The 25,697-nt window shown below is 56.5% G+C and overlaps 2 protein-coding genes across 5 annotated transcripts in view; one reads left to right on the top strand and one right to left on the bottom strand.

Moving 5' to 3' along the window:
• The window catches only part of MEGF8 (multiple EGF like domains 8), a 40,924-nt gene extending 25,503 nt beyond the window's left edge, over positions 1 to 15,421 (top strand). For both annotated transcript variants that reach the window (XM_019979238.2, XM_070771094.1), the window contains 13 exons: positions 318 to 481; positions 1,132 to 1,276; positions 2,297 to 2,528; positions 3,664 to 3,787; positions 3,929 to 4,142; positions 4,302 to 4,516; positions 7,256 to 7,463; positions 7,658 to 7,817; positions 8,242 to 8,434; positions 9,112 to 9,282; positions 9,375 to 9,505; positions 10,197 to 10,329; positions 12,479 to 15,421. In XM_019979238.2, coding sequence (XP_019834797.2) covers positions 318 to 481; positions 1,132 to 1,276; positions 2,297 to 2,528; positions 3,664 to 3,787; positions 3,929 to 4,142; positions 4,302 to 4,516; positions 7,256 to 7,463; positions 7,658 to 7,817; positions 8,242 to 8,434; positions 9,112 to 9,282; positions 9,375 to 9,505; positions 10,197 to 10,329; positions 12,479 to 13,747 — 3,359 coding nt within the window. In that variant the 3' untranslated portion in view covers positions 13,748 to 15,421. The remainder of the gene's footprint in view (positions 1 to 317; positions 482 to 1,131; positions 1,277 to 2,296; positions 2,529 to 3,663; positions 3,788 to 3,928; positions 4,143 to 4,301; positions 4,517 to 7,255; positions 7,464 to 7,657; positions 7,818 to 8,241; positions 8,435 to 9,111; positions 9,283 to 9,374; positions 9,506 to 10,196; positions 10,330 to 12,478) is intronic.
• Positions 15,422 to 18,917: 3,496 nt separating this feature from the next.
• CNFN (cornifelin) lies at positions 18,918 to 21,212 on the bottom strand. Of its 3 annotated transcripts, XM_019978769.2 has the most exons (5): positions 21,158 to 21,196; positions 20,419 to 20,600; positions 19,856 to 19,966; positions 19,263 to 19,399; positions 18,918 to 19,165 (listed from the first exon to the last, which is right to left on the bottom strand). In XM_019978769.2, exons 2-5 carry the CDS (start codon positions 20,453 to 20,455, stop codon positions 19,076 to 19,078), a joined length of 375 nt encoding a protein of 124 aa, XP_019834328.1. In that variant the 5' UTR covers positions 20,456 to 20,600; positions 21,158 to 21,196; the 3' UTR covers positions 18,918 to 19,075. The 3 variants fall into 3 exon arrangements, with proteins under 3 accessions (XP_019834328.1, XP_070627194.1, XP_070627193.1); XM_070771093.1 differs by lacking the exon at positions 20,419 to 20,600 and having other exon boundaries at positions 21,158 to 21,212; XM_070771092.1 differs by lacking the exon at positions 21,158 to 21,196 and having other exon boundaries at positions 20,419 to 20,627.
• Between the last annotated feature and the right edge of the window lie 4,485 nt (positions 21,213 to 25,697).

The following is a 25,697-nucleotide window of genomic DNA, read 5'->3' as shown; positions in this document are numbered from 1 at the left end:
CTCATCCCCTGCATTACAAGGTGGATTCCTAACCACTGGACTACCAGGGAAGTCCCTGTCCCTTTCCTTCTGCATTCTTTGATCACTGTCCCCAAGGTCCCTCTGGTCACCCTGTCTCCCTCTTTTCCCTTTCCCAGAGTCTCCAATGGCTGTCCTTTAGCACTGAAGGGAGAGGGAGGTGTTGAGAAAGGCTCCCAGGTCTCCGGCGTCAGGGCCTGGTAGGGTGGTGTCGTGGTCACGAGAAGGGGAGCCTGGGGGGCCTTCTTGACCCCTGGCCCTTACCCCAGCCTCTGTGCTCACTCTCCCTGCACCCCCAGGTCTCTACGGTCACTCTGCTGTGTATCATGAGGCCACCGACTCCCTCTACGTGTTCGGGGGTTTCCGCTTCCACGTGGAGCTGGCAGCCCCGTCCCCTGAGCTCTACTCCCTGCACTGCCCTGACCGCACCTGGAGCCTGCTGGCCCCTTCTCAGGGAGCAAAGGTCAGGAAAAAGGGCCAGAGAGATGAGTCGGTGGGGGGGAGCGGGGGGAGGGCCCCTCCTTTCCCAGTGCCGCAGGGAGTGGCTCAACCCTGGATTCCTACTCTGCCTCCTTTCCAGTTCCCTCCCCCCACGCCTTCCCCAAGTCTCCCCTTCTACTGTCTGACCTGGAAGTAAGAATCATCCACCAGGAGATCAGAGGCCTGTCTTTTGACCTGGTGCTCCCACACTCTGGGTGTGGCCCCGACAGGCCCCTCCACTTCCTGGCTCCCCCAGCTATGAAACAGGGAGCTGAGGTCTCTTGTACTTCTGCCTCCAAGGCCAAAGGAGTCAGTGTGCGTGAGAGCAGGAAACCTGGGTGCCTAGAGACAGCTGCATTTTCCATCCATGAACAAGTTTCCAAGCCCATCTTGGGGCTAGACTGCAAGGGAGATGGAAGTATGAGCCTCAGCAGGAGACCCCCCAGTCCAGCTGGCGAGGTCACACAAGAAACCAGGGGTTCATCTCAAGCCATCCAGGCTGGCTTCCTGGGGAACAACATGGGGCATGAGGGTTCTGGGGGTTCACATAAAGGAGATGGCTCTTGGGTGGGATGAGAGGGAGCGGAGGACGTGGGCTCTCACAGGCCACCCTGCCACGTGTCCCCCCAACAGCCCCGGCCCCGACTCTTCCACGCCTCGGCCTTGCTAGGGGACACCATGGTGGTCCTCGGGGGGCGCTCAGACCCCGACGAGTTCAGCAGCGACGTGCTGCTCTACCAGGTCAACTGCAACACCTGGCTCCTGCCCGACCTCATCGGTGAGTCCGCCGCCCTCCCGGGAGGCCCTGGGACCACCAGGGGGCTCTCTGGCCTGGCCTGAGACCCCCACTCATTGGCAGTCACGTGGACCCCTTCAGACCAACAGGCAAAGCTCCCGTCCTCTCCACATTATCTCAACACCCACAGAAACACCCTCCTTCCTTTTTTCTTTTTTTAGGAATGTTTTAAATTCTGATTATGAAGTCGTGGTAGATAATTCGTAAAAAAGGAGGAAAAGCATCCCCCGTAATCCCATTCTCTAGAGATGACTGTCATATGTGAGGGTGTTTCCTCTCAGTTCATAGGCTGGCAAGGGGCTGTATCCTGCCTTTGTATTTCATTTGACCATTGTACGTGACTGACTGTGTTTCTGGCTCCGTCTCCTTTTCATTTTGTTTCTCTCTGTTCCTCTGTCTCTAGTTCTCTTTTGCTTTTAATCTATCTTTTCCACCACTCTGTGACTGTTTATTTTTTTAGGATTTAAAAAAGTGTAGGTGCTCTGTGATGACCTAGATGGGTGGGATGGAGGTGGGAGGGAGGTCCAAGAGGGAGGGGATATATGTATACAGATAGCCGGTTCACTTTGTTGTACAGCAGAAACTAACACAACATTGTAAAGCAGTTATATTCCGATAAAAATAAATTTAAAAAGTGAAAATTTAGGGGAAATTCACGTAACGAAATTAGCCACTGTCAAATGACTTGAGTGCCATTCAGTACCTCCACAAAGTTGCTCACCCACCACCGTGGTCTGCTTCCACAAAATTTGCCTCTGTTTATACTCCACTCTTTCTGTTTTTTCCTGTTGATGTGTCTCTCTCCCTCTTTCTGTCTTGCTGTGTGTGTCTGATTGTCTCGTTCTGTTTGGCCTTGTCTATCTTCTCGCTGCCTTTTCTTGTCTGTCTCTGCTCTTTTTAGATCGTCTCTCTGCCCAGCATCCCTCTCTGACTGGCTCCTGTGAGTGAATCTCTGCCTCCAGCTACCTGTTCCCTGTCTCTGAACTTTCTGTCTTTCCCCAGGCCCAGCCTCTGTGGGACCGCCAATGGAAGAGTCTGTGGCTCACGCCGTGGCCGCGGTAGGGGGTCACCTGTTTATCTCAGGAGGCTTTGGGGGAGTGGCCCTGGGCCGCCTGCTGGCCCTGACCCTGCCCCCTGACCCCTGCCGCCTGCTGCCCTCGCCCGAAGCTTGTAACCAGACTGGGGCCTGTACCTGGTGCCATGGAGCCTGCCTGTCTGGGGACCAGGCCCACAGGTAACCGTGGAGACTGACAGCACATGGGTGGGTGGTATTGGTGCCATCCAAGGGGGGCTCTGTGCTGGGCTGGGCTTGTTGGGGAGGCCTCAGGCAGGTACTGTCTGGTCGGGACACCAGCTCCCCTGGGAGAAGGGCCAGCTCATCACAGGCGGGGCAGGCATGGGGAGTGCCCGAGTGGGGAACCCTGTTTGTGGGCTGGGGCAGCTGAGTCTGAACTGGGCCCCAAATGACCAGCTTGGGGTCATTTAGACCACAAAGATTCGGAAGTAGGGCTGTGTCTAGTGGCTTTTAGAAACACCTGAGTTGGGGAAGACAGCCTGGAGAGGTGGGTGGGTCTGCTCAGAGAGGGCTCCAGGGCCCAGCCGCCCTGGGCTATGTCCAGCTCTGGAGACTCCTTGTCTGTAGTTTGGGAATCCAGGCATCTCAGGAGGCTGAAAGTACTTTGCTGGGTTTAGCACAAACTGTACTGGCCGCAGTTACCCTTTGCTGACGTGAGGCTACTACTGGGCTTTGTTTTGTCCCATTACCTGTGTCACCATGTTTACTACAGACTATTATAGGGTCTGATTTTTAGGGTGCTCCCCCAGACTCTGCTTGGGGTGTTACATAACAGTGGGTACACCCACTGCTTTTCTAAAACCTAGAAAATTCTGAAACGTGTATGCCTTCAAGGATTTTGAGTCAGGGATTGTGAGCCTCCATGTGGGTGATGGGGAGTCATCGAAGGGGTGAGCAGGAGAGGGCAGGGGTGGGCTCATGGAGGAGGGGATGGGGAGGGGAGGCTGCAGGTGGAGGCCTGAGAGGAGGAGCCTTGACCTGGGCAGGGGGCTGCAGGGGTTGGGGAGGAGGGGTTGGTCAGGGAAGAAGTTAGGAGACAGAGGCCTCCATGGGTGGAGTGCCAGGAGGACATGGGGTGTTGTCCAGTGTCTCTGGCCTGGGATGACAGGTGGCCATGGGACTGTCACCAAGTGAGCTCAGGAGGGGCCGGTCTGGGAGGCCTGTGCTGAGGCCAGTTTGAGATGGACCTGCGGGGCCTGCAGACCAGTGTCCAGGAGGCACCAGGGAGGGGCGCCGGGTGCGGGGAGGATGGAGCCTGGCTGAGTGTGACAGGCCAGGCCTCTCGCCTCCCCAGGCTGGGCTGTGGCGGCACCCCCTGCTCCCCTATGCCCCACTCCCCCGAGGAATGTCGACGTCTGCGGACCTGCAGCGAGTGCCTGGCCCGCCATCCCCGGACCCTGCAGCCTGGAGATGGAGAGGTGAGTGATGGGGTGGGGGGGTGGTGGGGAATGTGTTTCAGGCACCACGGGGCTCTTCACCTGGGATCAGGTGGCAGGGACTGAGACCGGAGGGGTGCTGGGGGCCCTGACGACCCCTCTGAGCCAGTACCTCTCCCCCAGGCCTCTGCCCCACGCTGTAAGTGGTGTACCAACTGCCCCGAGGGTGCCTGCATTGGGCGCAACGGGTCCTGCACCTCAGAGAATGACTGTCGCATCAACCAGCGCGAGGTCTTCTGGGCCGGGAACTGCTCGGAGGCTGTGTGCGGGGCGGCCGACTGCGAGCAGTGCACCAGGGAGGGCAAATGCATGTGGACGCGGCAGTTCAAGAGGACGGGTGAGCGCCAGGCCTGCTCCCCGAGAGGACAGTCCGGGGCGCCTGGACTCCTGCTCCAGGGATGCCAGGGGCTCAGCGGCCTGGTGTGAGGTGGGGAGGTGGGGAGCGGGCAAAGGACCCGGACCCACTTCTTAATCCCTGCGCCCCCCCCAACCTCAGGGGAGACCCGCCGCATCCTTTCGGTGCAGCCCACCTACGACTGGACGTGCTTCAGCCACTCACTGCTGAACGTGTCCCCGATGCCAGTGGAGTCATCGCCCCCGCTGCCCTGCCCCACACCCTGTCACCTCCTGCCCAACTGCACCTCCTGCCTGGACTCCAAGGGTGCTGACGGGGGCTGGCAGCACTGCGTCTGGAGCAGCAGCCTCCAGCAGGTACCACACCCGGCCGGGGATGCGGGTGGGCCTCCCCGCCCGCCACGTTCACCTTTCTCACCACCGCCGCCTCTGCCCCAGTCCTCCATCTGCTTAGGTCTGCTCCCACCATCACACTTGCTCTTCCTTCCCACTTTCTCTCCCCACATCTCTTTCTTCCTTCTTTGTCTTGTTCTTTTTTCTTTTTTGGCCACGTCATGGGGCTTGTGGGGTCTTCCCCAACCAGGGATTGAACTTGTGCCCACGGCAGTGAAAGCGCAGAGTCCTAACCACTGGACCACCAGGGAAGTCCCTGAATCTCATTGTTCAAGTGTTTTTAGAGACCTCAGTCTCTGCCCTAAACCCTGGTGACTGGTAACTCCCCTAAGTCACCCCATTAACATAAACTTAGGTGTAAAGGGGTTCCTCCTGAATAACGAAAGACGTGCCCATCACTCAGGAACCCCTGTGTATTTTAGTAGCTCAGTACCAGGAACCTGGGACAAAGACCAAGTATATTTGGTGTCATACCACTCCATCCCATAGGAGGGTTGTCCACATTAGATGGGAGAATTATTTAGAGCCTGGAGCAGTGCCTGCTCTTCAGTAGAAACTCAGTGATACCACCCCCGCCCCACGTCCCACCCCCTGGGAAGATCTCCATTCTCAGCTGTCTGTGCCACACGGAGAGGGTCAGTGCAGCGGCTGGGGGTGGGGGTTGCTTCCTGTGGGGGCGCTCAGTGTGGCTGCAAGGGCAGAGCCCCCTGCGGTGGCTCCTCTAACAAGCAGAGGCCTCTCTCATCCTCAAGTCTGGGCTCCTTCTGGTGATACAAGGTCTCCCTAAGTATTTTTGAGGTTGGTATTATTTGTCTTTACTGGGATTCCAGGGACTGGAAGACAACACCAGAGAGCCCGCAGGCAGCTGAGGAGCTGGGAGGCGGGAGGGAGTGGTGGGGCGGCTGAGTGGATAGCACGGAGCTGAAGCTGCGTGGGAATGTCAGAGGGCCGCTGCCACACCTGACTTCTAGGAGAAGCAGTTAAAAACTAAAGTGTGTTGGCTCAGGGTTTTTTTTTAAGACATAGGTCAAGGGGACTTCCCTGGCGATCAGTGGCTGAGACTTCACCTCCCAGTGCTGGGCTGCGAGTTTGATCCCTGGTAGGGAACTAACATCCCACATGCCTCGTGGCCAAAAAAAAAACCAACTAAAAACATAAAAAAATACCACTGCGCATCCACTCCAGCAACAGATCAAATGTAACAGGTATGCAGATAAGACCTGTTGGGCTGTGGCTCAAGGGCAGCCATGTTGTAACTGTTAGACTTTGTTCTGAATGACTTTGGCCTCAGAGCCTGGGGCAGGCAACAGGGTGCTGTCTTCCCCACTGACTGGCTGGCTTCTTCCTTCCTTCCCTTTCTCCTTTCACCAAATTCATCACCGAGCACCTTCCTCGTGCCGGGCACTTTGCCAGGTGGTGGGCATAGGTCAGCAGACAAGCTGGGATCCTGCATCTCTTCCAGGAAACGCAGTTAATGGTGTTGGGCAGCATTGCATTGGGCCACTACAGTGGTCCCAGAAGAGAACACTTGGCCGACTGGAGCCTTGGGCTTCTCTCGGCCCCCTTCCCGATGGCCCTGCTGTCTGCCAAGGGGGGCACTAATTTTAGATCTGGAAGCCTGACCTGGAGGAGAATTTGGCTCCAGCTGTTCAGCCAGGGTCAGCTCATCACCGGCATAGCCCACAGTGGGTTCAGAGCTCCGGCCACAGCAATCAGGGTTTTCTATTTCAGGATTGCACAATTGCTTTGTTTCTTCCTGAGTGCGTCCAGAAAGACAGCCTAGACTAACCCCTTTCCCCTTGTACTTTACTTAAGGCCAGAGCTGTAAATAAAATGCTCTCATACAGTGAGGTAAGTTCCTGACCTCATTGCATACCCTGTCTGAGTGCCCGGACACAATAAGTGATGGTGTGTGAGCTGCACTGCAGCCCCTGACCACAGACCCCAAATCCTCCCAGCCAAGGGCAGGAGGGTCCTGTTGCCCCAACGGCTGGGCCCAGGTTCTTTTTTTTTTTTTTTTTTAAAGTGGGGTTTTTTTGGCCACTCTGTGCCTCATGAGGGATCTTAGTTCCCCAACCAGAGATTGAACCTGCAACCCCTGCAAAGGAAGTTCAAGGTCCTGACCACTGGACTGCCAGGGAGGCCTCTTCCACGTTCTAAGAGACTGTGGCTGGCATCCCCCCTCCTGAATCTAGTTTCTGTGTCCACCTGGGACCATTGCCTTTCTTTGATCGTAAGAAACGGCTGTATCCCAAGCCAGGTGGTAGAGAGGGCTCACTGCACCAACACAGTGGTGCCTCTGATAAGGCGGGTGGGAAGTGCAGCCAGGCACTGGAGACGGAGCCCGGAAGGCTGCCTCTCTCCTCGTCTTTAGTGTGTGGGTCTCGTCTTTGCTGCCTTCTGCCTCTGCTCTTTCCTCGCCCCTCCTCACTCTCTTCCTCTGCTGTCACTTGTTCATCCAAACGGCCTGGCCAGCCCTGGTCCACAGTCTAGTTTTAAGGCTGTCCCTAGCCTGACTTCCGGTCTGAACTTCCAGTTCCAAAGGCTGAGAAGGGAGGATGCAGTGGCCCCAGGTGATGTCCATTTTGGCCCACCTGGTTGTGGCCAGCAGGGGTGAGGTCTCTGAGAAGAGGGTGCGGCCCAGGGAGCTCCCCAGGACGTGCGTGTCTGATGCTCTTCCTCTGCCGTTTCTGCTCCCCGCAGTGTCTGAGCCCCTCCTATCTGCCCCTGCGGTGTATGGCCGGAGGCTGTGGGCGGCTGCTCCGCGGACCCGAGAGCTGCTCCCTGGGCTGTGCTCAGGCAACCCAGTGTGCCCTGTGCCTGCGGCGCCCCCACTGTGGCTGGTGTACCTGGGGGGGCCAGGATGGGGGCGGCCGCTGCCTGGAGGGTGGACTCAGTGGCCCCCGTGACGGTGAGACAGATGGCTCTGGGGATGGGGTGAGGGGGGCCGGCCCATCTGGGTTCCGACATGGGGGTTGGTGCAGAGAATGAACGTGTGGGCCCTCACAGGTGGTGTTCAGGGAAAGTGGGAGCAAGGGCCAGGGTGGCTGGGTGGGAGGTACAGAGGCCCTTGCCCCCCAGTGAAGCCTGGTATCTTCATGTCAGGGCTGACGTGTGGGCGACCTGGGGCCTCCTGGGCCTTTCTTTCCTGCCCCCCGGAGGACGAATGTGCCAACGGGCACCATGACTGCAACGAGACCCAGAACTGCCACGACCGGCCCCACGGTTACGAGTGCAGCTGCAAGGCAGGCTACACCATGGACAAGTGAGGTTCCGGCTGGACCAGGGCTCTGGTGGGGTTGAGGGGAGCAGGCCAGACCGACCGTGGAGTGGGAGAGCCTGTGAGGAGCAGTTAAGGATGGGGCATGGACCCAAGCAGGATGCAAGGAACCACAGTCCAAGGTGTGGAGGAGGGCGTGAGGTAGGCACTTGGTCCAGGGAGGGCAGGTTGGTACGCTGGTTTGAGAGGGTGCCCTGGAGTGGGAGCTCATCGCTCCCACAGGAGGTTCTGGGCTGGACCCAGGAGCAGGGCAGTGATGGGACAGACCTGGGGCGGGGTGGACTAGTGGAGAAGAGGGTGGGTGGTCGGGGTGGGCTCTGAGAAGCTGTGAGGACCCTGACGCCAGCCAGGTCTGCCCTGCGGAGGGGGCGGCTGCTTCCCTGCCCTGACCCCCACCCCCTCCCCGCAGCGTGACGGGGCTGTGCCGCCCAGTGTGCGCCCAGGGTTGCGTGAACGGCTCGTGTGTGGAGCCCGACCACTGCCGCTGCCACTTCGGCTTCGTCGGCCGCAACTGTTCCACGGAGTGTCGCTGCAACCGCCACAGCGACTGCGCCGGCGTGGGGGCCCGCGACCACTGCCTGCTCTGCCACAATCACACCAAGGTGGCCGTCCAGGATTTCCAGGCCTGCCCCCGGGCCCTGCTGGCCTTCCGCCTGCGCTCAGGCATCTTGAGCCTTGTCCCAAGCCCCAGTGAGCTAGACGCAGGGAGGAGATGGCATAGCCCCATCTCAGGGGGGATGAGAGGACAGTGGGGACACCTTCTGGGGCTGTGTCACAGTGGAGTGCCTGGAAATAGTGTGACAGAGTTAGTGCTGGGCCAGGGAGGGTGAACAAGTGGAACAGCATTTAGGATCAGGTAGGGAATGGCTTTCCGAGCTCAACACCCTGGACTGAAGCGGACTGAGACCCTGTCACTGGAGGTGTGCAAGTGAATGTGGAGGGCTAAACGGTAGAGGGGCTGGGGTGGTCCAAGCCAAATGCCGGAGCCACTGCTGCCTTCCCATGGTGCTCTCAGAAAGTGAAAAGTGTTAGTTGCTCAGTTGTGTCTGACTCTGCAACCCTGTGGACTGTTGCCTGCCAGGCTCCTCTGTCCATGGAATACTGGAGTGGGTAGCCACTTTCTTCTCCAGGCCAGGAATTAAACCCGAGTCTCCTGCATTGCAGGCAGGTTCTTTACTCTCTGAGCCACAGGGAAGCTGGGTGCTCTCAGAACCTCCCCCGACTCTCACAACCACCAGGACCCTTAACTCCCTCTGACCACTCTGTCCCTGGTTTCCAGGGCAGCCACTGTGAGCAGTGCCTCCCACTGTTCGTGGGCTCAGCCGTAGGGGGAGGGACCTGCCGGCCCTGCCACGCCTTTTGTCGCGGCAACAGCCACGTCTGCGTCTCCAGGAAGGAGCTTGAGATAGCCAGGAGGGAGCCGGAGAAGTACTCGCTGGATCCAGATGAGGTGAAAGAGGCTGGGGTCCTGAGCTCCTGGGTCTGAAGGAGGAGGGGTCTGGTCCGTGTTGGTTTGTGATCGTCCTGTCGGCCCTTGGCCAGATTGAACACTGGGCGACAGAGGGTCCCAGCGAAGATGAGGCTGTGTGTGTGAACTGCCAGAATAACAGCTACGGGGATAAGTGTGAGAGCTGCCTCCACGGCTACTTCCTCCTCGACGGGAAATGCACCAAGTAAGTGGAGGTGGGCCTGGGACCTCCGCCTTGCCCAATAGGAGCAGCTCTGAGAGCCAGAGTCCTCTCCCCAGTCCTCAGCCCTCAGGCAAGGATGGGGTCCCCTGAGGCTAGGGCTGGGGGCAATAGATAGACTCAGGTGGGAGGCCTTCCACCTCAGAGGCTGGTGCTGAAATGCAGGCTGCTGAGCAGCCCTGGTGGAGACTGTTGGGCAGAGAGACGGCCCTGGAATGTCTCTGGTGGGCCAGTGGTTAAGAATCCACCTTCCGATGCAGGGGACGTGGGTTCTATCCCTGGTCCAAGAATTAAGATCCCCCATGCTGGAGAGTAACTAAGCCTGTGCACTGAAACTTGAGAGCCCACATGCCACAACGAAGACCCAGTGCAGCCAAAAATTAAAAAAAAAAATTTGAATTTAAAAATAAAAAATAGAGAGGACCCTGAGGAAGAGGCCTCACGCCAGTCTTCCCATTCCATCCCCTTCCTTGTGACCCTGGAGTCCATCCAACCTGGGTTCTAATCCTGACTCGGCCACTGAACAGCTCTGTGGCCTTGGGGTAAACGGCTTGACCTCTGTGAGCCTCAGCTTCCTCTTCTGGCCTCACGGATTGGAGCTTGTGTTTACAGCATCCAGCCTGGCCCCTGTAGGTCATGGGAGCTCTATAACCCTCATTTTCTTCCCTGTCTTCAGATGCCAGTGTAATGGCCACGCGGACACGTGTAATGAGCAGGATGGGACAGGCTGCCCATGTCAGAACAACACAGAGACAGGCACGTGCCAGGGCAGCTCCCCCAGTGACCGCCGAGACTGCTACAAATACCAGGTATGGCTGGAGATGCAAGTTATGGGTCAAGGGCCCCAAGCCCAGAAGAGGTCCAAGTTGGGATGAGGCAGCCTGGCTCAGGCAGGACTGACAACATGGTTCTGGTATCTGTGGTCCTGGGGATCGAGGTCAGCTTGATAAACTGATCCCTAGTCAGTGTCAGGCCCTCAGCGTGATACTGGGAACCCAGAAATGAGCCTCCTGGGGGCTTTCAGGGTGGTAAGGAGACAGACTCCATTACAGGTAGTCACAACTTAAAGATGGCAAATGCTGGAAAACTCGTATCATGGTAGCTTGAGCAAAAAACAAAACTTTCAAAACCGAGTTCTGGAGTCTGCCTTCAGGACTGGCCAGATCCAGGTGCTCACACCTGGGACTGACCAGGGTCAGTCGAAGCTGCAAACCCAACCAGCTGTCTGACCCGGGATAGGTGTCACCCAGGACTAGTTTTGCTTTCTTGATGTTTAATCAAAAGGCCTGTTGGTCTTTGTCTGAACAGACAGCTTTGGAGATGAGTTCAGACCTTCTCCTCCAGCAGCTCTGTTTAGGGGCTCTGATTAAGCAGTTTCTTTCACTTCTAATGATAGCAGTTGTTGCTGTTTAGTTGCTTAGTCATATCTGACTCTTTGCCACCCCATGGACTGTAGCTCACCAGGCTCCTCTGTCCGTGGGATTCTCCAGGCAAGGATACTGGAGTGGGTTGCCATTTCCTTCTCCAGGGGATCTTCCTGACCTAGGGATCAAATCTGCATCTCCTGAATTGGTAGGTAGATTCTTTACCACTGAGCCACCTGGGAAGCACCCCGTGATAGCAGTGGTAGCTACTACATAGGGAGTGCTTGCCACTGAGCTGGAGCTATGCCACAGATAGAGCGGAGACAGCGCACACATGGAAGGCTCAGGAAGGCTGTGCTGGGGCCTCAGTGAGCTGTGGGCAGAAGAGGGAGAGGCTCAGAGACCTGTCCTGGGTCAAACAGCTGCTTGGGTTTGGAGCTTGGACTGGCTCTGGTCAACCTCAGAGACTGAGTGATTTCTACTGGACTACAGGAATCAAGTGAGCTGTTATCCATCCACTCATTCAGTCCACACGTATTAACTGAGCGCCTAGTTATGCCAGGCACTATGCAGAGCGCTGGGACACAGTAGGAAACAAAACAGGCAAAATGTCTCATCCTTCCCTGGTGGCTCAGACGGTAGAGAATCTGCCTGCAATGCAGGAGACCTGGGTTTGATCTCTGGGTCAGGAAGGTCCCCTGGAGAAGGAAATGACAACCTACTCCAGTATTCTTGCCTGGAGAATTCCATGGTCAGAGGAACCTGGTGGGCTTGAGGTCATAAAGAGTCAAGCATGACTGAGTGACTTAATGCTTTCAATTTCTGGGGAACTCATGGAGAAGTCCAGAAATAAACAGAAAAATAACTCAAGACACGCAGGGTGTTAGTGATGAGCAGTAAGGAGGAAAATGAAGCAGCGAGGAGGGCTCGGGGGTGTGGGGAGTAGAAATGGTAGATACAGTGGCCAAGAAGGGCCTGAGCAAGAAGGTAAGTAAGTGTCACTCAAGGTGACACTTGAGTAAAGAGCCAATGGACGTGAGGACACTGGACATTCAGACTTGGGGGAGCAGGGGAGCGATCCAGGCAGAGGCTCAACCAGTACAAAGGCCCCGAGGGAGGACCTACCTGCTACAGTCAGAAACAGCAAGGCCAGCAGGCCAGGCGGGCCTACTCCTGTGGAGGCTATGATTTCAGCAGTGTTTACTCCCCGGGTACAGAGGAAGAGTCTCCAGTTCAGCAAGGGTAGGTCACTAGTCCAAGGATACATGGCTAGGGAGGTGGTCAAGCCAGGATTCAACAGAGCTCTGCATCGCTGTGTCTCAGAGTTCCAGAGGCCTCGCCATCAGGGTGCTGTGGTTGCTGGGGTGACACCAGGAACCACAGTGCTGGAGTGTAGGGTGCTCTTAGTGTCCACACTGTGTCAGGGACCTTCAGGGCCGGGGTCACAGGGAAGCTGCTGGGACATGGGCTAATGAGTAGATACAAAATAGAGGACCTGCTACAGTGGCAGAGGTTACTTACCAGTAGGTACAAAATACAGTCTGTCTCCTTGGAGGGCTGGACACTGAGTTGTTCTACCCTGCCCTGCCCGCAGTGTGCCAAGTGCCGAGAGTCATTCCACGGGAGCCCGCTAGGGGGCCAGCAGTGCTACCGCCTCATCTCCGTGGAACAGGAGTACTGCCTGGACCCCACGTCCCAAACCAACTGTTTCCACGAGCCCAAGCGCCGGGCTCTGGGTCCCGGACGCACCGTTCTCTTTGGAGTGCAGCCTAAGTTCACCAACGTGGACATCCGCCTGACGCTGGACGTGACCTTTGGCGCCGTGGACCTCTACGTCTCCACCTCCTATGACACCTTCGTGGTCCGCGTGGCTCCCGACACTGGTGTCCACACCGTGCATATCCAGCCGCCACCACCTCCCCCACCCCCACCACCCCCTGCTGACGGCGGGCCCCGGGGACCTGGGGATCTCGGGGGACCTGGGGCTGGAGGTGGGCCGGCTACCCCAGCAGAGCCGCGAGTGCGGGAGGTCTGGCCACGGGGCCTGATCACCTACGTGACAGTGACAGAGCCGTCGGCGGTGCTGGTGGTCCGTGGCGTGAGGGACCGGCTGGTCATCACCTACCCGCACGAGCACCACACCCTCAAGTCCAGCCGCTTCTACCTGCTCCTGCTGGGTGTGGGAGACCCAAGTGGGCCCAGTGCCAACGGCTCAGCTGACTCGCAGGGCTTGCTGTTCTTCCGGCAGGACCAGGCCCACATTGACCTGTTTGTCTTCTTCTCTGTCTTCTTCTCCTGCTTCTTCCTCTTCCTCTCGCTCTGTGTGCTGCTCTGGAAGGCCAAGCAGGCCCTGGACCACCGGCAGGAACAGCGCCGGCACCTGCAGGAGATGACCAAGATGGCCAGCCGCCCCTTCGCCAAGGTCACTGTCTGCTTCCCGCCAGACCCTGCTGCCCCAGCCCCCACCTGGAAGCCTGCCGGGCTCCCGCCACCCGCCTTCCGCCGCTCCGAGCCCTTCTTGGCACCCTTGCTGCTGACCGGGGCCGGCGGGCCCTGGGGACCTGTAGGAGGGGGCTGCTGCCCACCGGCCATCCCCACCACCACTGCCGGCCTGCGAGCCGGGCCTATCACCCTTGAGCCCACCGAGGATGGCATGGCCGGCGTGGCCACACTGCTGCTCCAACTGCCTGGCGGGCCCCACGCACCCAACGGCGCCTGCCTGGGGTCAGCGCTCGTCACACTGCGGCACCGGCTGCACGAATACTGCGGCGGCGGCGGGGGCGCTGGGGGCAGTGGGCATGGGGCTGGTGCGGGCCGGAAGGGGCTGTTGAGCCAGGACAACCTCACCAGCATGTCCCTCTGACCCTCGGCAGGACCTTCGGCCCCAGCAGTCGAGTCCCCTTAGGGTGGCCGCCCTGGACTTGGGGCCCCTCCAACTGGGACACTGTGTCCTCAGAGACTTCTGGTTTCCTTCCCCTGGGGGGAGGGTCCCCAGACAGAGCCTTCTTTGTTCTGCGTTCAACAATTACTGACTGAATACCTACTACGTGCCAGGCACTGTTGAAGGCACTGGGCGTGAGTAGGAACCAAGACAGTCAAGGTCCCTGATCTCGCGGGATTTTAGGTCCCAGTGCCAGGAGACAGTCGACGTGCGCATGCGCACGCACACGCGTAAATGAGGAAAAGCATGTTGAATCGGGCGAGTGGAGTGAGTTAGCAACGGGATGCGCTTGTGAGGGACCTCGGGGTCGTCAGTTGTTCACTGTGCGAAGCTCGACTTTAAGAAGGAAACCGACTGTGGGAGGACCTGTGGGGAGCGGGATCCAGGCAGAAGGAACTACAAGGACAGAGGCACAGAGGCGGGAAGTGGTTGATGTTACTGAAAAGGGTCGGAAAGCTGGCCAGTGTGACCCTGACCGAATGTGCAGAGGCGGTGGGGTCAGGGTCGAGCAGGGGGCAGATCACCCGGGGCCCACCAACCCCGGGTAGGGCTTAGGGTTTTATTCTCAGGGCATTGGGAAGCCATTGGACAGTCTTCTGAGGGAGAATGACAGGATCCGATGTATTTAAGAGGTCACTCAGCTGTGTGGAGAATAGACTGGAGATGCCGAGAGAAGCCGCAGTGGGGCAGGACCCGAGATGGGCCAGGTCAGGGCAGAGGCTGTGAGAGGAGACTGGGACAGAAGCGGGTGAGTGGAAGGATGTTATGATGGCAAACATGGACATCGGAGTAGGGGAGGGAAGGAGGCCAGGCTGACGCCAGCTTTGTGGCCCAAACTGTGGGCCGAGGTGGGGTTGTTGGTGAAGGTGGGACAGACTGGGGCTGTGGGGGAAGATTAGGAGTCCAGCTTTAGACCTGAGATGCCTTTCAGCGACATCTCTTCAGTCAGGTCCCACCAGGGACACAGCGGCTGCCCTGAGGATCTGGGCAGAGGGGGCTGAGTGTGGGGGTTGGCTCAGTGGTGAAGGAGGGGTGCTGCTGTGAGGAGACTGGAAATGGGGCCGCCCAGTGAGCCAGAGCAAGATGCTGTTTCTGCCACCACGAGGCTGCAGGGACAAGCTCAGGTGGTGGTCCCCGACGTCTGGGCCAGGGTCGCTGCGCTGCCAGGGCGCATGAGGAGACAAAGCCCCTGCCTGAGATACCCTCCTGGGTGAGGTTGTGGGGGGAGGGGGATACCCAGGTTGGGAATAGAAATGACAGTTTTCAACCTACAATTCTCTTCCCAGATGACATTTCCTTGAAGCAGCATCTGGCCTTTCCCCAAGGCCTCCTCTTGCCCCAGCCGCCACCTTGGATTTCTGAGCCCTTCTGTCCCTAGACTGCCCCACCTCCCCCAGTCCTAACCATCTTGAACTTCGGACTCCTCCTTTCCCAAGACTCCACCCCCCAGCTCTTTTTTGGACCTTGGAAAGCAGGGACCCTGTGTCTTCCTGTCTGCTGGGGGCCTTTGTCTAAGAGGCTGATCCCTATGTTGCCATCAGAGGCTGTGGGAAATTGGGGGAGCAGTAAAAGCAACAAATAAAGAGTGTGTGAAGACCCGGTGTTAAGTGCTGTCTGTAGGGGATGGGCTGGCTTGGCTCTCTGACCGGGCACCTGAGAGCTGGTTACGTCGGATAAACATCCTTATCTTGGTGCCCCCGCCCCCCAAGCCATGTGGCCAGGGCCTGACTCCTCACCATCTCTTCTGATGGGCATGGGAGTGGTACCACTACAGAAGCTCTTGTTTCTCAGAAGGCATGAACTGAGGGGACCTGAGGGCAGTGAGACCTTTTACCCTTGCCCAGATCCCTATCGAAAAGAGACCCCCTACTCAGCTCAAGAAGGAAAACAGCCTGCCTTGGTCCCAAGTTCAGGTTTTATTCTGGCCCCTGACATTAAGAGAACTCAGACAGCACAAAGACTGAAATGAGGCCTTGGCACAGTGAGTGTTCTCCACTTCAAGTAGATTCTCTCAACCCAAATGGAAAGCATCACGGGAACTTCTATTTGCCAGTCCTCTGGGTGAGCAAGAGCCCTGTTGTGAGGGAAGGTAGGGACAGGAGACCCCATCCCTTCAGTCTGGCTGGGAGTGTTCAACAGTGTACTTTTGGGGGGCATCCCTGGTGGCTCAGTGATAAAAGGTCCACCTGCCAATGCAGGATAGAGGGGTTCAACCCCTGGTCTGGGAAGATGCCACATGCCACGGAGCAACTAAGCCCGGGTGCCACAACCACTGAGCCTGTGCTCTAGCATCGGAGCCAAAACCTCTGAGGCCCGACAAGCCCATGCTCCCCAACAAGAGAAGCCGCTGCAGTAAGAAACCTTCACCCTGCAACTAGAGAGTAGCCTTGGCGCAAGGAGGACCCAGCACAGCCAAAAATAAATGAAAAAAATTTTTTAAAGTTAACTTTCTGCAAACCCAGCCCCTAGGCACAGGCTGGCCACCTCTGATATTTAGCCAAGAACACAGAAATGTGTTGCATCGAGGGGGCCAGTGAGCCTTCAGTGCAGCCTGTGAGTATCGCGATATTTTCAGACTTGATGGGCAGTTTAAAGAATTTTGGGGGATTACTCTGCCCATACACATTTTGCCTTCATGAGATGATAGTCACACCTGACCTCCAAGACGTGACTGTGAACTTACATTGCTAAGTATCAATGCTAGATGGCTCGCTTGATCTTTGCATTTGATCTTTCCAACAACCAATTGTATAAGGTAGGTACCGTGTAGTCTCCATCTTGCAGATGAAAAAACAGTACTTCATAGACATTATGGAGAAGGAAATGGCAACCCACTCCAGTACTTGTGCCTGGGAAACCCCATGGACCGAGGAGCCTGGTAGGTTACAGTCCATGGAGTCGCAAAGACTCGGACACGAGTGAGCGACTTCACTTTCTTTTTCTTTGAGTGACAGCTGCCATATGAATCCGGACCTTCTGACTCTCTCACCCACGTTCCTGACCACCAGGCTCTTCCACGTCCCAAGGAAGGACGGCATTACTCAGCACAGATAGACCTCACTGAAAGCTGTCTCAGCGCAGAGCAGACGCTAGGAGTCGGTGTTCAAAATGGCCAATTTGTGCTCAGGATAAGGCAGAATTGCCCAACTGGGGAAGCTAGGTAGCAGTGGGACATGCTGCCTCAGGGAGTCCTGGAGCCAGTGGTCACGCATAATCAGAAAGGAGCTGAGGTTCTTCCAGACTCTTACATGTTGTGCTCAGACACTTTGGTAAGGTCTCTGCCTAACACTCACGCTGTGACTTTGCCTTCCTAAGCAGAACGTTTGCTCTTGGACTGGACTTTTCCTCTGGGACAGAGCTACCCTCCCTCCAACCCCTGTCACTGCTATGTAGATGTCCCTGTACAGATGCCCCATGGCGTGTGTTCCTCCTTCCTCCATGTCAGCCCCTTGCCTGGCACCTCTCCCTGGTATCCACACACCTGAGTGCACACCTAAGAGGCTCATAGTGAAGTGAGAGAAAGCCTGGACACGGGAGGCTAGGGACCTGGATTCTAGCCTGTGTGTGGCCACTGACATCCTAGGGACTTCAGGAGAAATTTTACCGAGGGCCTACAGCACTCCAGCACTGTGCTCGGTGCTTGGCATGAGTTTTTTTTTAATTTATTTGACAGCGCTGAGTCCTACCTGTTGCATGTAGGGTCTTTAGTTGTGGCATGCAGAATCTAGTTCCCCAACCAGGGATCAAACCTGGGCCCCCTGCACTGGACGTGCAGAGTCTTGGCCACTGGACCACCAGGGAAGTCCCAGGGAGGGCCTAGCTCTTAAGATGACATGTGAGCAGCAGTGAAGGAATCAGCCATAAGGACATCCGAGGAAAGAACTCTGAGTTGCGGGAACAGCCAGAGCAAAGATCCTAACGTGGGAGCGCGCCTAACATTTCAGAGAAACAACAAAGAGGCTCCTGTGGAATAAAGAGAATAAAGAGGGAAGGTCACAGGGGGAAAAAGAGGCAGATTGTGTAGATCCTTAAGTTGCTGTGAGGACGCTGTTTCTTTTCTTTTCTTTTTTTTTTTTAAATACTTATTTTTATCTGTGTCGTATCTTAGCTGTGGCTTGTTGTGGCTCACAGGCTTAGTTGCTCTCTAGCATGTGTGATCTTAGTTCCCCGACCAATGCTTGAACCCATTTCCCTTGCATTGGAAGGCAGATTCTTAACCACTGGACCACCAGCGAAGTCCCCATACTCTGGCTTTTTCCTCCATGCAGGAGGTGCCATCAGAGGGTTCTGAGCCCAGGAGACATGTGATCTACTTCCACACATGTGTCCACAGGGCTCCTCTGTGGGGGAGAAACTAAAAACAGGCTGGAGGCAAGGCAGGAAGCTCAGTGGGGGACCCACTATGGTTGGAGCAAGTCTTGCAGTAGAGTGGGAAGAAGGGAGACTCGGGATATGTTCTGAAAGTAGAACCACCAGAATTTGTGGGGGCAAGAGGCTCAGAAACGTTTATTAATTTACTAAGATAACATAGCTAGAAAGTGGCAAGAGTCAAGGTTGAGCCCCAGGTCTGTCCAGTGTTGAAACCTGAACAGTTTTTAATCTGCTAGTTGCTTTTGCAATAAAGAGGGTGAATTGAATCAGATGATCCTTGAATGTTCCTTTCTACAGCACTAGGGTTGTAAAGCTGACAGTTCTGTGCTTTGAAGACAGAGCCCTCAGATCTGTTAGCAATGTAAGTAGACCAAGAGTCCATAGGCAATGACTGACCAAGGGGACTCTTCTAAATTTGTTCTTTGGAAGGGTTAGTGCCTGCATGGTTCCCAGACAACCTTTCTGGGTTTGCTTCTTTTCAGGCTGCAGTCAAGAGCTTTAGGTTGGCAGCTAAGGAGTTAGTGGTTTTACTTTGTTAGCGAGGACTCCCTGACTTAGTGAGGAAGAGACTTGCCAACGACGTACACAGCAGATGCAGGTCAAGCATCTGCCTCCGGAACTCCCTCCACACCAAGACATCTCCCCTGTGTCCCCGCCTCCCTCATCAAACCTCCTTCTCCACCCAGATTCCTTCCCTGGGAGAAAAAGGATGTAGGCGGAGTTGGTTTTCAGGTTTTTATTGTGGATGCATTTTTGGTGAGGGATGGGGTGGAGGGGTAGGCCCTCCCAGGAGAGGGCAAAGGAGGGCAGGCGTCTCGGGGGCGGAAAGGAGAAGGGTCGGGGGCGGGGGGCGGGAAGGAGAAGGTGGGGGAAACTTCTTTACTCTCGGATCTTCAGTTCCCGCGCCATCTGACAGAGCGCGCAGGGCAAACAAAAGGTGAGGGCTGCCCAGTCCTTCCCGATGGAACCCTAGAGAGTGGGAGAGAGAGGTTAGCAGCCCTAACCTGGCACCAGAGGAGGCCAGTCCCCCAGCCCCCGGCTCCCACGGGCCCCGGCGCGCACGCACCTGGATGCGGTAGCGCTCGCGCATGCCGGTGCGCAGGGAGTGCAGGCCTCCGGGCAGGTAGGGCGTGCAGCAGCACTCGCCGAAGTCGTCGGAGATGCGGCAGGCGAGGCACAGGGGGGCGAAGGTGCCGCACAGACCTGGAGCGTACGCAGGGCGCTAAGGGCGGGGCCCACCGGGCGCCTCCGGCCGGCTCCGCCTCGGGGAGGGGCGAGGCGGGGTCCGCGGGGCGCGGGGTGAGGGTCCCAGAGGCAACTGAGTGTTGGAAGAAGTGAAAGTCCCAGAGGAAATTAGGGGTCCGAAGAGTAAGGGTTTCTAGAGCGGGAAAGAGGGTTTAAAGAAGGAGTTGGAGCCACAAGGAAAACAGTCGAGGGTGCAAGGGGCACGAGGAGGGTCCCCGTGAGAGTTGGAAGGTGTGATGAAGCCAGGATCCTAGGGAGTGTCGGGCGTCGGAGAAAGGCGGGAGGGTTAGAGACCGGGTATTCAGGGCCCACGGGAGGGACCGGGGAGTGGGGTGAGGAGGGTGAAGCTGAGGGTGACCCTCCTTCCCCTCCCGCTCCTTCCCGGGTCTGGAGAGGGAGCGACAGGGCACTCACAGACGGGCATGTCGTTGCAGCAGTCCGTGAGGCCGGTGTGCCAGTCACTGAGCTGGGTCTGGTAGCAGGTGCTGGCGCTTTGGGGCTGACTGGTCACTGGGTAGGACATGGCTGCAGAGGGAGGGGGCGGGGGTCAGCGGGCAGCCTCGCAGCACCTCCCCGGCCCTGGCACCTCTGCCGCCCCTCCCTCTGCCGGGCAGTCCGGGCAAGGCCTCCAGGCCGCCCATCGAGGGGACACCACTGCGTCTTCCCAGTCCCTGCCGCCACTTCTGGGCATCGCCACCCCCATTCTGTCCCCGGAGTTGCTGCCTCCTGCATGTCTGGTTCAGCTAGGGGTGAGGGGGGCATCCTGCAGGTGTAGGGGAGGTTGGCGCCACATGTGGGCGGGGCCGAGACGTGCCACCGCCTCCTCCAGGTCTGGGCTTGGGGTGCTGGGTTCCCGCGCTTCAGGGCTTCTGGGGTGCAAGCAGGCGCCGTCTGTCTTCGAAGCCAGAGTGCCCAGGGGAAGGAAGTGGCCATGGTGCAGGGACTGGAAGGTTTGAGGGTCCATCCAGCGATCCCACCTTTGCCTTTCACGTTGTCGTGCATCTCAAACTGCATCTTGCTGGCCCTGAGGAGGTGGCGTTGGGGACGGCAGAGGTGGCGGCGGTGACAGCGTCAGAGTCTGCCCAGGGGGTGCTGGATACTGAGGGAGGTCAGGGCAAGGGGCGGGGCACTGGGGGCTGAGTTCTCAGGGGTAAGGATGCTGGGGAGAAAGAGGCCAAGTCAGCTTGCCTGCTAGGAAAGAATGGGACAGGGATGTATGGGGTTGGGGGCGAGAAACTCGCCCATCTCTGTACAGCTGCCCGACAGACCCCAGAGGACCCTCTTATACCAGAGGCAGTGCTGGAGAGAACGACCAAGAGACAGGCAGAGTCAGAGACAAGGGCAGAGAGAGATCAGAGCTGGGTGCCTATAGAGACGCCACCAGTAGCACTCACACTTGCCCAGTACCTTTTTTTTCTGCAAGCCCATTTCACAGACAGAACACTGAGGCTCAGTGAGCTGAAGAAAAACGCCTCACACCTGATGGCCCAGCCAAGAGGGTTAGCAGAGGGGGAACCAGGCCCCAGAACTTCCAAATTCAACCCAGTGTCAACAGGTTGAGAAGAGAGGCGGTCACAGGGGGCATGAGGAAGACAGGGATGTCCAAAGAGGTAAGCAGTCAGAGGAATGTAAGGAGACAGATGTGGAGTCATTTGCAGGAAGAACAGAGCAGAGGCGCCAGCCTCTGAGCAGAGAGCTGTGGGCGGATGCTCCTACCTGCAGGACTGCTGCGCGATGATGGAGACAGAGGTATGCGTGACACCTGGGCACCGAGTGGCTTATAAATGGGCGGGCTGTGTGGTGCTGGGCGGGGCTCTGACGAAGATGCCCAGGGAGCCAAGCCGGTCTGGCTGACCCTCTTCTCCCCACTGGGACTTCCCCTCCCTCCCTCTCCATCCTTCATCCCATTTCTGCTCAGAGGACCTAGGAAATAGTGGGGGAGGGGGCCCAAGGGTGAGGAGCTGGGAGTAGAGGTCTAAAGCGAAGGCGGCAGAAAGACAGAGAGATGGAGACAGAGGGCAGAGGGGAGGTGCAAGGGGCACAGCTGTCCAGAGACCAAAGAGGGAGAGATAGAGAGATGGGGAGGGACTGGGAGAGGAGAGGACCAGAGGGGAGAGAGAGACAAGGAGATTCAGAGAGATGGAGAGAGACAAGAAGACAGAGAGAGAGAGATGCTGAGACAGCGGGGCACAGACATCTGGGGAGAAATAACAAGAAAAGGGGAGCCCGAGATTCAGGAAAAATAAAACAAGTCAGGTGAGTCGGGGTGCCAGCCACTGGCCGACCCACGACCCACAGCTTCGGGGGAAGGGAAAGGGCTAGAAGAGAAAGGCCGGTGGTGCTCCCACCACCCTTAGTGAGGCCCCAACTTCCCTGGGAGTGGGGGCTTTGGGTCCTCCCATTCAGGCCTACCAGGCACATGGAGGGGGGGCAGTGTGTTTGGGGGGGGTGACCCATGCTGGAACCAAAGTAAATAAACACACCTCACCCAACTCCAACTTGGGAAGGGCGGACGCTGGGAGCTGAGAAACCTGTGGTTCCTAAAGGAGGAAGATGTGGTCCAGGATGCTTGAGTCCAAACAGAGCACTGTGGGCCGGGACTCCCGGGTTTGAGGGCAGAGGGGGCTGGGACTCCAGACTCTCAGGGCTAAGCTAGACTGTGGCCCTGAGTCGGGTAGGGGTCCTAGGACACCCAGACTTCTGGCTTCCTGGGAAATGAAAGAGCTGGGGGCCTGGATGCCTGAGTCACCCAGAAGTCTCCCCTCAACAGGTCTGGCGGGGTTGGAGGTGACTCAGTGAAGGAAGCGGCATTAGAGCCGGGTGGGTGAGGTTCCCAGCACGGGTGTCACTCCAAAAATGTAGGAGGCACTGGAAAATCGGGGTGTTAGCTGCAGAGGGAGTGGTGTCGTCACCACGCTGGGCATCACCTTACTGATCTGGGGTCCTGCTTTCCCCCAAGCCTTGGTCTCTTGCAGAGGGAGTGGTGTCGTCACCACGCTGGGCATCACCTTACTGATCTGGGGTCCTGCTTTCCCCCAAGCCTTGGTCTCTTGGCACCACCCCAAAGTGGCTTGCTGTCCTTGTCCCAGACCTGAGGGCAGCACCCAGCCTCTTGCCTGTTATCTCCATCACTTGGTCTGGGAGCCTGAATGTCTGGGAAACATCTCCCTGCTCTGTACCCCATCTCTGCATTATTGTCTCTCTGGCTCTGAATCTCTCCTTTCTTTCTTTCTTTCCCCATCTCTGCAGATCTGTCTCCCAGTTTCTCCTGGTTCTCTGTCTCCTCATCTCTGAGGCCCTCCTCTCAAGCTCTGTGTCTCAGTGCCCTTATCCGGGAGTCTCTGTGCCCCGTCTTGGCATCTCTCCCCACCTTGAGGCCTGCTCCATGGAGGTAGCCACAGGGCCCCCTCCCCCAGCAGACAAGACCACGGGCTGCAGGTGACTCAGTCAGGATCAGATTCTAGGGCTCCCAAGATGACAACCTGAGTCTTCCTCAAATTTCCTCTTCCTACTCTGACACAGCCCAAGGGCCCCAATTAGATACAGCAACTCATGTAGATGAGGAAATCAGGACTGGAGAAGCTGTGAGTTGGCCTGTGAGGTGGCCTCACTCCTCCGGGGTGAGGAGGAGGGCAGAGGGAAGGACAGGGAGAGCTGGGGGCTGAGGGGTGACCATGGCAGAGTCTCTGGGCACCTGGCCTACATCCCCCTCAAATGGGGTTGCCAGATAAAATACCGGATGTCCAGTTAAATTAGAGTTTCAGATAAATAATACTTTTTTTCTGTAAGTATATCCCATATGGGGCTTGCCAGGTGGCTCAGTGCCTACCAAAGAGGAGACTCAGGTTTGGTCCCTGAGTTGGGAAGATCCTCTGGAGAAGGAAATGGCAATCCACTCCAGTATTCTTGCCTGGGAAATCCCATGGACAGAGGACCCTGGTGGGCTACAGTCCACAGGGTTGCAAAGAATCGGACATGACTGAGCGCCTAAACAGTAACAGCAGCAGTGTCCCATATGTTGGAGGGAATACACTTACTCTTAAAAAAGTATTGGGTTGGCCAACAAGTTCATTCAAGCTTTTCTGTACCATCTCTGTACTATCTTCTGTACCATTTATGAAAAAACCCGATTGAACTTTCAGGCCAGCCGAATATTTGCTGTTTACCTGAAATTCCAATTTAACTTGGTGTCCAGTATTTTTATTTGCTAAATCTGGAAACTCAGTTTCAAAGAAGGGAATCCATAAAGAAGGCAATCTACTCCAGTATTCTTGCCTGGAAAATTCCATGGACAGAAGAGCCTGGCACACTGCAGTCCATGGAGTCACACAACTGAGCATGTACACATGAGGGGAGAGGAGGGAGATGGTTTGGTAGCAATAAACAGAAGGAAAATAAAGCGGGGGGTGGGGGCGGGGATCCAAGTGTCTGTGCCCCTCTTTCCTGAGAACACAGGAATCCCTCCTCAGAGTTCAGGTCCTACTCACCCTCCTCGCCTCCCTTAGAACCCAGTCCCTACTCCAGAACCCAGGCTCCTAGCCTCTTTCTCCCCAGAATTCAGGTGTCCAGGCCAGGTCAGGGTCCAGTTGCCCAACGTGGGTTTCACAAGGAGGGTGGTGCCATCCATGACCCTGGTGGAACCAGTCTGGCTGAGCAGACAAGTGGGGTGGCCCCCATCCCATCCTGAGCCTGCTGCTTCCTCGAAGGCCAGCCCAGCAGGGCTGGGAGCAGAACAGGACGGACTCAGGGCGCTCTGGGTGCGTCAGAGTCTGGGTTTGGGTGTGTTGTATCTCTGCTGTGCGGTGTGTGTGCCTCTCTGGGTGCTGTTGCTTCTGTGTGGGGATTGTCACGCTGTGTCTCTCTCTGAGTGTTCCCGTGTCTTTTCTGTTTATGTGTCTGTATTGCCCTCCTGTGCTTCTCCCTCCTCTGCACCTGTGTTTGGGTGCAGTCTCAGTTGTCAAGTTTCTGTAATTCTGACTAGGTTAAGGCAGGAATTATTACTTTGTAGCACTTTATTTATTTATTTTTGGCTGTTCTCCGTCTCCGTGGCTGCCCGGTCTTTTCTCTAGTTGTGGCGAGCGGGAGCTAATCTCTAGCTATGGGGTGCGGACTGTTTATTTCGGCGGCTTCTCTTGTTGCAGAGCACAGGCTCTAGGGCATGTGGGTTTCAGTACTTGTGGCACTTGGGCTCAGAAGCTGTGGTTCCCAGGTTCTAGAGCGCAGGCTCAGTAGCTGTGGCTCATGGGCTTAGTTGCTCTGTAGCATGTGGGGTCTTCCTGGATCAGAAATTGAACCCATGTCCCCTGAAATGGCAGGTGGATTCTTTACCACTGAGCCACCAGGGAAGCCAAGGAATTAGTTGTTGAGTGCTAGCTTTGTTTTCTGGACTCTATAGCCAGAAAGTGAGTGAAGTCACTCAGTCATGAGATCGCAAAGAGTCGGACACGACTGAGTGACTTCACTCACTTTCTGGCTACAGAGTCCAGAAAACAAAGCTAGCACTCAAAAACTAATTCCTTGGCTTCCCTGGTGGCTCAGTGGTAAAGAATCCACCTGCCATTTCAGGGGACATGGGTTCAATTTCTGATCCAGGAAACCTTAGTTCAAATCTTGATGGCCTCTGAATGGCTGTGAAACTTTGCACAAACCACTCAACTTCCCTGGACCTCAGTTTTCCCATCTACAAAATGGGTTTTTGCCAATAGAGTTGCTGAGAGGATTAAATGAGTTAATTCATGTAAAGAAACTGCACGTGGCCCATAGGAAACATTTTGTGTTTATGAGGATAGTGGGGATGATGTTCTAGTTGCTGGTGATGCAACAGTGAATAAAACCAAGTCTTTGCTCATGGTCCTAGTAGGGATTGGATGAATGGCCTGTGGCTGGGCATATAATCACATAACTGAGGTGTCTCTTTTGCATATGGAATGGGATATTTCTATGTGGTGTCAGTGCAAGTGATTTCACAATTGTGCACCCCTGTGTGTGTGTTTGTACGTAACTTCACGTGCTGTGTGTGGGTTCTCTGCTTGTGTGGGTATAAATACAAGATAACACCAAGCAGGTGTTGGAGGACACATATTTGTTCTGATCTTGCATTCCTGACTCTGAGGTGCTAGGGGTATGCCTGTATTTGGGGTCTTGAGAACTCTTCTCTCCATCGTATTAAAAAAAATTTATTTATTTAAAAATTTGTTTTTGGCTGTTCTGAGTCTTCGTTGTCTTGAGGGCTTTTCTCTAGTTGCGGAGAGTGTGG

The sequence above is a fragment of the Bos indicus genome, chromosome 18 (genome assembly GCF_029378745.1).
Source record: "Bos indicus isolate NIAB-ARS_2022 breed Sahiwal x Tharparkar chromosome 18, NIAB-ARS_B.indTharparkar_mat_pri_1.0, whole genome shotgun sequence".
Taxonomy (NCBI): Eukaryota; Metazoa; Chordata; class Mammalia; order Artiodactyla; family Bovidae; genus Bos; species Bos indicus.
The sequence above is the reverse complement of the archived record's forward strand: the minus strand, read 5'-3'. Positions and strand labels throughout refer to the sequence as shown.